General features: G+C 38.2%; 1 protein-coding gene across 9 annotated transcripts in view; it reads right to left on the bottom strand.

The window, feature by feature from the left end:
- SYNE2 (spectrin repeat containing nuclear envelope protein 2) overlaps positions 1-12546 on the bottom strand; it is a 330497-nt gene that overhangs the window by 111724 nt on the left and 206227 nt on the right. For all 9 annotated transcript variants that reach the window (XR_014312639.1, XM_082734135.1, XM_082734134.1 and 6 more), the window contains exons 58-60: positions 7140-7325; positions 2917-3039; positions 1603-1785 (exon numbers count right to left, since the gene is read on the bottom strand). Coding sequence is in view for 8 of the 9 variants with exons in the window: in XM_082734135.1 (XP_082590261.1) it covers positions 1603-1785; positions 2917-3039; positions 7140-7325 (492 nt within the window). In the remaining variant the exon portion in view is untranslated. The remainder of the gene's footprint in view (positions 1-1602; positions 1786-2916; positions 3040-7139; positions 7326-12546) is intronic.

Genomic DNA, 12546 nt, shown 5'->3' on the forward strand with positions numbered 1-12546 from the left:
TCAATAACAAGCTACATCCTATTACCCACCCACCCAAGTAATTTGTCTTATTTTCCATAATGAGAGGACTTACAATATTCAAAATAGAAATTAAAAGAAATGTACCATATTCTAATGATTTTCATTACCACTGGCTTACTTAATTTTGAAATACATGAGATGACATCCGATTTCCACCTACACAATAACAATGGAAAATTTTAGCAGCACAGTTTGAGACCTAACTTGACACAAAATATAATTTCCTCTTCTATTTCCCCTCTTCTCATCCTATGAAGAAGACACTTGATAGCATAGTTACAACTGTTATTTTCTTTTCCTGACCAGGAAACCAAAAAAGCAGGAAAAAAGCGTAAAAAGAATAGATCAAATTTTCTATCTCTTTGTTTTCTTCTATCGTATTAAAAAGCAGTACAGAGAGCACCGATTTTTTTTTCTCCCTGTGGTTGTTAGGAAATGACATCTGCTGGTCAGTAGCCAGTAGCTTTTATGAGCTAAGACTCAAACCAGAGGTTACAGTATCTTCAAATCTTAGGAGAACACAGAGTAGCCAGCTAAATGGGAATGAAACTGAAGAGGGACAAAGAGCAGCTTTCTCCCTATAATCAGGTGGCGGCTGGAAATAGGGGAAAAAACAGAAAAAAAAAAAAAACCTTTTCTCCTACCCCAGCCCATCTAATCAGGAAAAGCCAGTGGGTGGTTGGGAGAGTAGGGTGGATCTGCCAATGGAGTTGAAAAATCTGTGGAATTTAAGGCTCTTTTGGCAACTTTCTGTTCTTGTGAAAGTGGTTATTAATCTAGTAAAGCAAACCAAAGAAAAATGTAATTTCTATCTAATAATTATTCCTGACCTGGGCCTGGAGATCAGTCAAAACATAAGAATTAAAAAAAAAAAAAATTAAAAAACACAAACAGAACAACAATAACAACAACAAAAAAAACCCAAAAAACCAACCTGCTGGGGAGAGGCTGAAAGATTAGAAGGAAGAGACCCTGGTATGGAGAATAAATGATAACAGGAATCTAGAAATCCAAATTCCTGTCTTATTTGCACACAAATGAATATGGACACAAGTGAACTCCGTGGTCTTTCAGCAAGTCATCTAACCTTCTGACTCTTGTCCCCTTATATGGAAAAATAAGGCTGGCAAGGTGCCTCCTCTAACTATCATATGTTAGAGAATAAAATGAAATGATTAATAGAAAAGGAACTGAGATGTACAGAGAGGTTATTGTGGTGCTGGTTACTGTAAACGTCTCATGAAATTGCAAATATACTGCTCAGGTTCAAATCTCTCCCCACAGCAGTTACTTGTGGAGGTCTTCAATAACTGTGGGATAGAATCAAACAGATCATAACTATGCTTTAGTGCCTCTGACCGAAGAAGAGTTAAGAACTGAGAATCTGAGCAGTAAGATACTCTCTTTTATCAAATGTCTCCTCCTGGATAGTAATACTGGAAGAGAACAGAAAGGAATCAACAAAGGCATTCTTGGGGTCATAAGAATCTCACCGACCCAACCACTAAAACTGAAAACAAAACCATCCTTTGCCACACATTTTCAGCCAATAAGTTGGCCGTCATCATCATAATGGCTCACCCTTAATAGTTCATTTTGTTCCCGAGTCACATTGTCCAACAGTTTAATATCCTGTAAAAGCTGGTTTGTTCGCTGAAACACAGGTAGAGGTTTCATTCCTGCCTGGGGCCTCTGCAGTTCTACTTGGTAAGACATGAGTTCAGCAATGGCTTTCTTCACGGGACGGATGTTTTCAAGTATGACCTTAATTGCATCAGATAAGCATGATAGATCAATGAAAAGAAATGGCCACTGAAAGTCTGTACAAAATGAAAATACTGTATGATTTAGTCTTTAATCTCTAGTTTTTATTTTTAAAGCATTTCTTTGCCTCAGACTCAAAAGAATGCTCAGATCACTTGTGACCAGATAGCTAAAAGTCTCAGGAAAGAAGGCCTGGGGCAAGAGTAACCCACCAGGGCTAGGTTCTGTGTTTGGACCACCCCAGCCTTCCTTCTCTTCCCTTCTCCGTCCCTCTCTGCAGAACTGGTGCTTTGAGTGAGCTGTGCAAGGACAAGTGCTGTCTTTGACATTCAGAGCAGCTGAGCCTAGCATGGGGCCTCCCACAGAAGGCGCTCAAAAAAATACTTGATTGAATGGTACTGCCTAATTTCTGAAGTCCCAAAAATATAATAATATTTTGCTTGACTGACATCTGCTCCAAGACCTGGATTTATATAATCCTGGGAGATAGGTATAAGAACTTCCACGTCACAGTAAGGAAACGGAGTACACAGAAGTTAGAAGACCCTGGAGGTCAGACTGTAAGAGGCAAGGCTGGGATTAGAGCCCAGGAGACCTGATTCCAAAGCACAGGCTCCTAACTGCTAGGCTGAGAGGGCAACAGTGTCCATATGCTGTTTAATATGTTCCAGATCCTGTGCTGGGGCTCTGTACATACTTGTCCAGTACAAACACCACAATACCAATGTGCAGATATGGAAGAGAACCCAAGAAATGTTAACTAATTGCTTGAATAGCCTGTAAGCATGCACTTGGGTCTAGAACCTGGTTCTCTTGACTTAGAGGCTCAAGCTCTTGAACTATTAAGCACCGGGATTTGATGTTAAGGCAAAATTCCAAAACTTTGACGTTTTCAGAAGAAATTAAATGAAAACAACAACAAAAAAACCTACAGGAAAACTACCTTTTTACAGAGAGTACTGCATGATTTAAAACGTGGTATTTATTGTCATTCCTATCTATTTCCCAACTTTATTTTTATTACTCTAGCAAGACTAAGTACTTTTTATCATATTGTATTATTATATATTAAAAAATAAATGTAATAATTATTATGAGAAAATGTTTTTAATAATGATCATGCTTCCTTACCTCTCCGTGCTTAAGATGTTCTTCTGGTGAAAAATCAAATATTTCTTTTGATAAGAGGACAGCTTTGATTTTTGAAACTTTTTTCTCTACTGATTTTACTTCAGTTTCGATAGCCACCACATCCTAGATTTCAGAAACAAAAACTCTCATGCAGTATATATTGTAATGTTAATAATGTAAAAAACACAATTTATTGCTATGCATTCTATTTAATCAAAAATGTTTGTCACTTGTACCTCTTAAAAATTAACCAAGTCTATCTCCAACAAATGGTGTTGGGAAAACTGGACAGCTATCTGTATCTTATACCATACACAAAAATAAATTAAGATGGATTAAAGACCTAAATATAAGACTTGAAATCATAAAAATTCTAGAGAAGCACAAGGCTCTAATTCTTTAACAATGGCCATAACATCTCTCTAGCTTTGTCTCCTGAGGCAAAGGAAACAAAAGCAAAAATAAACCACTGGGTCTACATAAAAACAAAAGCTTCTGCAGAGCAAAAGAAACAATCAAGAAAACTAAAAGGCATCCTATGGAACAGGAGATGATATGTGCAAATGACATATCCAATAAAGGGTTAGTACCCAAAATATATAAAGAACTTATACAGTTCAATACCAAAAAATCCAAGTAATACAATTAAAAATGGGAAGAAGATGTGAACAAGCATTTCACCAAAGAAGACATCCAGATGGCCAACAGACACATGAAAAGATGCTCAACATCACTGATCATCAAGGAAATGCAAATCAAAACCACAATGAGAAATCACCTCACACCTGTCAGAATGGCTAAAATAAAAAAACACAAGAAACAGGTGAGGGCAAGGATGTGGAGAGAAAAGAATTGTGTGCCGTTGAGGGGAATGCAAATTGGTGCAGTCACTGTGGTAAACAGTTTGGACAACCCTCAAAAACTTAGAACAGAATTCTATTCTATTCTAAAAAGAAAATAGAGTAGAACAGAAAAAAAAATGATCTAATAATTTCACTACTGGTAAAGAATACAAACACGCTAATCTGAAGAGATCTAGTACCCTATGTTTATTGCAGCATTATTTATAATAGACAAATTACGGAAGCAGCCCAAGTGACCATTGACAGATGAATGCATAAAGAATATGTAGGATGTGTGTGTGTGTGTGTGTGCATGAGAGAGAGAGAAAGAGAGAAATGGAATATTACTCAGCCATTAAAAAGAATGAAATCTTGCCATTTGCAACAAGATGGATGGATCTAGAAAGTATGATGCTAAGTGAAGTCAGTCAGAGAAAAGACAAATACCGTATGACTTCACTTATATGTGGAATTCAGGAAACAAAACAAATGAACAGAGGGGGGAAAAGAGACAAACCAAAAAACAGATACTTAACCGTAGAGAACAAACTGATGGTTACTGCAGGAAAGGTGGGTCGGCGATGGGGAAAATTGGTGAAGGGGATGAAAAGTGTACTTATTGTGATGAGCCCTGAGCAACATGCAGAACTGCTGAATGACTATACTGAATGCCCGAAACTAATGTAACACTGTACGTTAACTATCCTAGAATTAAAAAAAAAAACCAAGCCAAAACAAAAAACTAGTAACATGTACATAGATGTTGACTGCTTTCAATAAAAACGTCATTCTATTAACAGCATGTCAAACTATAAAGCACTGCTTATACTATACCTTCTTGAGATAAAACTTCTCTTAAGGCCAATTTTCAATTATAGTATGAGAAGAAAAGTATTATGCATCTAAGTCAATTTTTTTTTTTAAAGATTTTGTTTGTTCATGAGAAACAGAGAGAGGGAGGCAGAGGCAGAGAGAGGAGGACCCCGATGCAGGACTTGATCCCAGGACCCTGGGATCATGACCTGAGCCAAAGGCAGACCCTTAACTAAGTCACCCAAGAGCCCTGAGTCCATTTTTTTAAACATTATTTGTATTTTAAGTAATTTCTACACCCAGTGTGGGGCTCAAACTCATGACCGTGAGATCAAAAGTTGCATGCTCTTCCAACTGATCCAGCCAGAATCAAATTTTAAGTAAATTCTCGATACCTACACTCTCTTCAGGTTTATCTTTGGAATGTGCTTAAACAATTACAAGTGGGTCTAACATTTAAAAAAATTATATCATTTACATAAAATGATAAAGTCACCCTTGGAAAATACACACAAAAGGAGCTGGGAATTTTGGCAGGATTTTCTTGCCAAACCCCTAATGAACTCTTGTCATGCAAAGTCACTAAATTACTTTATAATATCCTCAAGATTAATTTAAACAATAGATCACTTGTCTAGTAGTTACTCTCTCATCAATGTCAACCTCTAGGACTTAGCCAAGAAGCTCACAGTGAAAATGCTGCAGCGCGTGCTATAAACCTACACATGAGCTCCAAACCCCATGTACGGAAGAATACATGCTATAAAACCATAATGGATGAATATAGGCTACAAACCCTACATACTAACGTCTACTTGCACTGTAAGGCAGCCTTCAGACCTTTACTTAGAGCTCAATGCATGAGGCACCTGGGTGGCTCAGTGGGTTAAAGCCTCTGCCTTCAGCTCAGGTCATGATCTCAGGGTCCTGGGACTGAGACCCGCATCGGCCTCTCTGCTCAGCAGGAAGCCTCTTCCCTCTCTCTCTCTCTGCCTGCCTCTCTGCCTATTTGTAATCTCTGTCTGTCAAATAAATAAATAAAATCTTAAAAAAAAAAAAAAAACATAAAAAGAGCTCAATGCAGAGGGGTGCCTAGGTGGCTCAGCCTTCAGTGTGGAAGTGTCTGCTTCAGCTCAGGTCATGATCCCAACATCCTAGGATCAAGTCCCACATCATGCTCCCGGCTCAGTAGGCAATCTGTTCCCTCTCCCTCTAACCCCAGTTTGTGCTTTCTCTCTCTCTCTCAAATAAATAAATAAATAAAATTAAAAAATAAAAAAAAGAGCTCAATGCAGAGACACTGTAGCCACCAAAAGGTATAGCTAGTAACGAAAGGGGATAGGATTTAAACACTACATAGAATCAGGTTGAGGATTTCAAAATCGCAGCAGTTTAAGCCATTGAATATCAGATAAATATAACTTTATAAGCAAATGAAACAATGAGTATAGTAACTTTGTAGTGATATCTCCAAGTTATGAAATGAAGTTAAATTATATTGGAATAATTTTTCCATCTTATATTGAAAAATATATAAAAAAGCATACAGTATCTCTTAGCATAATTTCTATCAAAAATTGTCAAAGCATTTAAAACCCTTGAAATAAGCTTCAATAACCAAGAATGTTTAACGATTATCACTCCCTGAAGTTACGTAAGTGTAGCATAGGGAATGTAACTGAGAAACAAAAAATAAATAATTAAGAGTAATTGTACCTGCCTCTGCTATGCAACTTCATCTTTCAATAAATGACTCACACATATCAAGCTAAAATAAATAAAATTATTTAAAAATCCTGTGGCTCCTCCTCAGTAAATATTTGCTACTGGTGAATAAAAACTTGAGAGGTTATCTCCCTCTTTGCTAATCTGGGCTTTTCTATCAACAATATCACCTCTCTGACAAAGAGAAAAGAGTAAGCATATCTGATCAGGATTCTTTCTTTTAAATAGACCATTTCTGGACTGAGAATGGGGTTTAAACCATGGGCTGCAAATTAAAGTAAAATAAGAAATAAGAACATAGGGGCACCTAGGTAGCTCACTCAGCTAAGCATCTGGCTCCTGTTTTTGGCTCAGGTCATGATCTCAGAGTTGTGAGACCAAACCCTGCATCAGGCTCCTGGCTTAGCAGAAAGTCTGCTTGAGATTCTCTGCCTCTCCCTCTGCCCCCTCTCCCCACATTTGCTCACCCTCTCTACAATAATTTTTTTTTTTAAGATTTTATTTATTTATTTGACAGAGAGAGATCACAAGTAGGCAGAGAGAGAGGAGGAGGAGGAGGAAGCAGGCTCCCTGCCAAGCAGAGAGCCCAATGCGGGATTCGATCCCAGGATCCCGAGATCATGACCTGAGCTGAAGGCAGAGGTTTAACCCACTGAGCCACCCAGGTACCCCAATAAATAAATTCTTTAAAAAAGAAAAAAAAAAAAAAAGAAAAACTTAAGTGAAAAACGTACCAGATCAATGTCTCCATATAATTAGGAGTTGATTAGCAGTATAACTCTACTTTACTAAATGAAATATAAATTAAAAATAAGAAATCACATTTTTAAAGTGCCAACTTACATCAGCCACCCTCTGAATCTGTGGAAGGCTTTCCATGATTTTTTGTTGTAAAGCTGCTACTTGATGACTTAACTCTTGTACAGACTGTGCTAAATCATCCGTTTCAAAAATTATTGACAAGTCTTCTAGATCCGTGAAAATTGAATGCAAAAGATTGTGTTTCTGTTCTGAATCTTCCAAAGCCATCTACACAATGGAAACAAAGGAAAAAAGAGAGAACATCAGGATACTGAAACAAGTTGATTAAAATTTAAATCAAAGAAAATTCTGTAACTATGTATGATGGAAATATCAAATTATTACACTGCATACCAGAAACTCATACAATGTGTGTCAATTATACCTTAGTAAGAATAAATGTGAATTAGAGAACTTTTAAATTTGTCTCAGTATTTCAAACACCTATTCGTCTCATTTCATAATAGAACACTAAACGCTCTACATTCTCAACAGCACTAGGTGACTTTATTTTTTTTATTTTTATGTATTTTTAAAAAGATTCACTATTTTATTATTAATTCTTCTTCTTATCTTTTTTAGAGACAGACATAGAGAGCACAAGCAGGGAGAGGGAGAAGAAGAGAGAGAAGAGAGAATCTCCAGCAGGCTCCATGCTCAGCATGAAGCCCAATGTAGGACTCCATCCCACAACCCTGAGGATCACAATCTCAGCTGAAATCAAGAGTCAGATGCTCAGCCAACTGAGCCACCTGGGTACTCCACCAACACTCCTTGACCTTAGAGCATCTACCCTATTCTGGTGGGCTTCCAGCAGCTACTTTATACTATATAAACCTGCTCCTACAGCTGTTGGTAACAGAAGTAGGAACGCTAATTTGAAATTGGGGCCAAGGAAGCCATTCAGGCGCTTTTTCATTGGCTGGACTAATAATTTTGGGAATATGAATTTGAGAGAAATAAGTAAACAAAGTGGGTATAGGAAATGAAGAGGCAATCCTGTGGCTTGCCAGTCCTGGTGCCAGTGTTCTCCTCAGGCGTTCCCACACGATGCTACTGACTTCTGTACCATCGAGTTGACCCTAATAACTTGGGCACCAAAGGAGCACAAGCTAATAAAACTAAATGGAAGTGAAAAACCTCCATTTTTATAATTTCTTCGGCATTCCTCTTTATAATTTCTGTTTCCCTTTAACAATTAAAATGTATTAACTTTTGAAGTGGCTGGGTGGCTTAGTCATTAAGTGTCTGTCTTCGGTTGCAGTCATGATCCCAGGGTCCTGGGATCGAGCCCCGCATCGGGCTCCCAGCTCAGTGGGGAGCCTGCTTCTCCCTCTCCTTCTGCCTCTCCCCTCTGCTTGTGCTCTCTTGTTCTCTCTATCAAATGAATAAATAAAATCTTAAAAAAATAAAAATAAAAAATAAAATGTATTAACTTCCAAACCTAACATTTCAAAATATCTATCTCAGTATCCAAATGCAAATGTTCAATCTGCTCATGTAGTCTTCGGGTAATTCCATAAAACATAATATGGCATGAGAAAAAACATTCACTTAATTCAATGAGAATTCTAGTCATATGTCTCTAAAACTTATGAGGTTATTCAGAACTTCACATTGTTCTTATTCAAAATACTAGAAGAATACTTTATGGAAAACAAACCTTAAAACCAATGCTTTTTTACCAATAGTACTATTTATAACAGTATCAAAACAAAAAATATTTAGGGATAAATTCAACAATTCATGTGCAACACCTGTACACTGAAGATTATGAAACACTGCTGGGAAAAATTAAAGAAGACCAAAATCAAAAGATACATCATGTTCCTGGACTGGAACAGTCAATATGGTTAAGATGTCAAGTCTTGCCAAACTAATTAACAGATTTAATGCAATCCATTCAAAATTCCAATAGGCCTGTGTATATTGATAAGCTGATTCCAAAATGTACATGGAACCACAAAAGACCCAGATTAGCCAAAACAAATTTGATAAAGAGCTAGCTGTAGAATTTATGTGACCAGGTTTCAAGATTTACTATAAAGCTACAATAAGGACACACGGATCAGCAGAACGGATGAGAGAGCCGAGAATTAGACCCAAACTGATTTTCAACAAGGCAGCTGATTTTATTTATTTTTTAAATTATTTTTTGGGGAAGATTTTTATTTATTTGACAGAGAGAGACACACAGAGAGAGGGAACACAAGTAGGGGGAGTGGGAGAGGGAGAAGCAGGCTTCCCACTGAGAAGAGAGCCCGATATGGGCCTCGATCCCAGAACCCTGGGACCATGACCTGAGCTGAACGCAGGTGCTTAATGACTGAGCCACCCAGATGCCCAAGGCAGCTGATTTTAAATAAGGCACTGAAGTAAGGCAATGGTGAGTCTTTTCAACAAATAGTAAACACTCAATATATTCCCACAGGGAAAAAAAAAAAAATCAATCTTCATACCATATTAAATAAACCTGAAATTGATCTAAGAAGTAAAGCTATAAGATTTCTAGAAGAAAAGACAGGAGGAGGCTCTTGTGACCTTAGGTTAGGTACAGATTCCTTAGATACAACACAGAAAGCTAAGCCATAAAAGAAAAATACTGATGAACTTGACCTCATCAAATCATTAACATTGGCTCTCTGAAAGATACGACTGAGAGAACGAAAAGGCAAGCCACAGACCAGGAGGGTATCTGTAAATCATGTATCTGCTGAAGGACTGGTTTCTAGAGTATTTTATAAATAACACTTACAATCCAGTAACAGAAAGACAAACAGCCCAATTAAAAATTCAACAGACATATCACAAAGGAAGTATTCAAATGACAAACACACAAGTAAATTACATAAATAAGTAGTGAGTCATAAAGAAAGGCCATTTAAACCACCCCAGAAGATTCCATTACATACCATTAGAATGGCTAAAATTTGAAAGACAGGATAATATTAAGTATAGATGAAAATATGGAGCAATTAGAACTCACATGGCCAGGGGCACCTGGGTGGCTCAGTGGGTTAAGGCCTCTGCCTTCAGCTCAGGTCAAGATCCCACGGTCCTGGGATCGAGCCCCGTATCAGGCTCTGCTGGGCAGGGAGCCTGCTTCCTCCTCCCTCTCTCTCTGCCTGCCTCTCTGCCTACTTGTGATCTCTGTCTGTCAAATAAATAAATAAAATCTTTTTTTTTTTTTAAGATTTTATTTATTTATCCCAGGACCCTGGGATCATGACCTGAGCAAAAGGCAGAGGCTTTAGCCCACTGAGCCACCCAGGTGCCCCTAAATAAATAAAATCTTAAAAAAAAAAAAAAAAAAAAAGCGAAAAAACCTCACATGGCCACGGGGCTGAAACTGGTCCAGCCATCGTAGAAAACAATCTGACAGTTTCTCATTCAGTTAAATACTTACATAAAACTCAGCAAACATACTCCTAGGTATTTACCAAATGATGCGACATGAAGACATACATCCACTCAAAGATCTGTATATGAACGTTCACATCAGCTTTGCTACAGTAGCGTATGACAGGCAGCTTCTAAGTGGACCCCCCAGATCCCGGACTTAGCTGATTCTAAGGGCAGGAGTATCAGGAGGTGGGGACCTCCTGATACTCCTGCCCTTAGAATCAGCTCCTTTGAATGGAGACTGGGCTTACTGATTTACCAGCTTATTTACTATTGGCTTTACTGATTTACGTACTGAGATGTCATTTCCAAGATCAGGTTAAAAAAAGACTGTTTCTAGCCTGGGGGCTTTCCCTCTTTAGACTGCTCACAGTTAGTAAAGTTAGCTACCATGCAGCCTTGCGGGGAGGGCCATGGAAGTGCATGTTTTGAGGCCTGCCAATAGCCAAGTGAATGACCTTGGAAGTGCATCCTGTCTTTTCCCTCACCCAAACTGAGGCTTGACTGCATTCTTGCAAGAGACCTTGAGACAGAGGCACTCAGCAAAGCCATGCCTGAGTTCCTGACCCACAGAAATGGAGATAATCAATGTTTACTGTTTTAAGCTGCTAGCCTAGCACAGCCCAAAACTTGAAACAAGCCAAATGCCCATTAACTGGTGAAAGCATAAACATATTGCGTATATCCATAAATGGAACACTACTCACCTACCAAAAGAATGAACTATCTACAAACATTAACCTGAATGAATCTTGAAAACATTATGCCAAATAAACAAAGTCAGGTATGAAAGGTATATACCACATGATTCTATTTATAGGACCCCATGGAAAAGGACGAACTATATTAACAGAAAACAAAGAGTGAGTGATTCATAGAGCTAAAGACAGAAGAGGAGACAGAGGAAACTTGATGGGGTGATGGTGATGTCCTTTATATTGATGGTGGTGGTAATTACACAAATGTATACCTTCATCAAAAGTCATCTAGTTGCACACTTAAAACAGGTGTATTTTAGCACACGTGGTGGGCTTAGTTGGTAGCGCATGCAACTCTTAATCATGGGGTCAAGAGTTCAAGCCCCACACTGGGTAGAGTTTACTATAAAAATATATACATATGTATATACATACATATACATATATAAGTGTATTTTAGTATATGTGAATTACACCTTGATGAAATGTATTTAAAAACAAGTTGTTTTTCTATTTTTACAATGACAATTGATTTTCAACAATTCTTTTACAACAGCAGTCTTTCTAGAATCAACTTTGGGTTATAAAAACCTGTTTAAAACAAAATCCAGGTAGAAGGTTATAGTGCAATTAAAAGAGAAAGCTTGGGACACCTGGGTGGCTCAGTCAGTTAACTGTCTGCTTCTGGCTCAAGTCATGATCCCAAGGTCTTGGGATCAAGTCCCACATTGGGCTCTTTGCTCGGCAGGGAGTCTGCTTCTCCCTCTGGCCCATCCCTCCCCCACCCCCTGCCCATGTGCCCGTGCCTGCTACGTTCATGTTCTCTCTGACAAATCAACAAAATCTGTTAAAAAAAAAAAATCAATGCCTGACAATACTAGAAAAATAGAAAAGAGTATCATAAAAATAGGACAACTATTTTCAAAATAGGGAAAAATGGGAATTTCACATAGAACTAGTTGTTTGAGACTTATTTCCCATTGTAGGATTTATGAGGATGCTCTCTGAGGTAAACCAACCTCTCCTTGTGCCTACTTCTTCTAGCTCATAAACTAGAGCCCCACTAAGTTCTACTTCATAAGGTTAAGGCCAGCAAATTAGGACGTCTTTTTTTTTTTTTTTTTAAAGATTTTATTTATTTATTTGAGAGAGAGAGAGTGGGAGAGAACATGAGTGAGGAGAAGATCAGAGAGAGAAGCAGACTCCCCGGGGAGCTGGGAGCCCGATGCGGGACTCGATCCCGGGACTCCGGGACCATGACCTGAGCCGAAGGCAGTCGTCCAACCAACTGAGCCACCCAGGCGTCCCGCAAATTAGGATGTCTTAAACAGTTTAAGAGATACTTCTAT

Source organism: Mustela nivalis, assembly GCF_964662115.1.
Source record: "Mustela nivalis genome assembly, chromosome: 6".
Classification (NCBI taxonomy): domain Eukaryota; kingdom Metazoa; phylum Chordata; class Mammalia; order Carnivora; family Mustelidae; genus Mustela; species Mustela nivalis.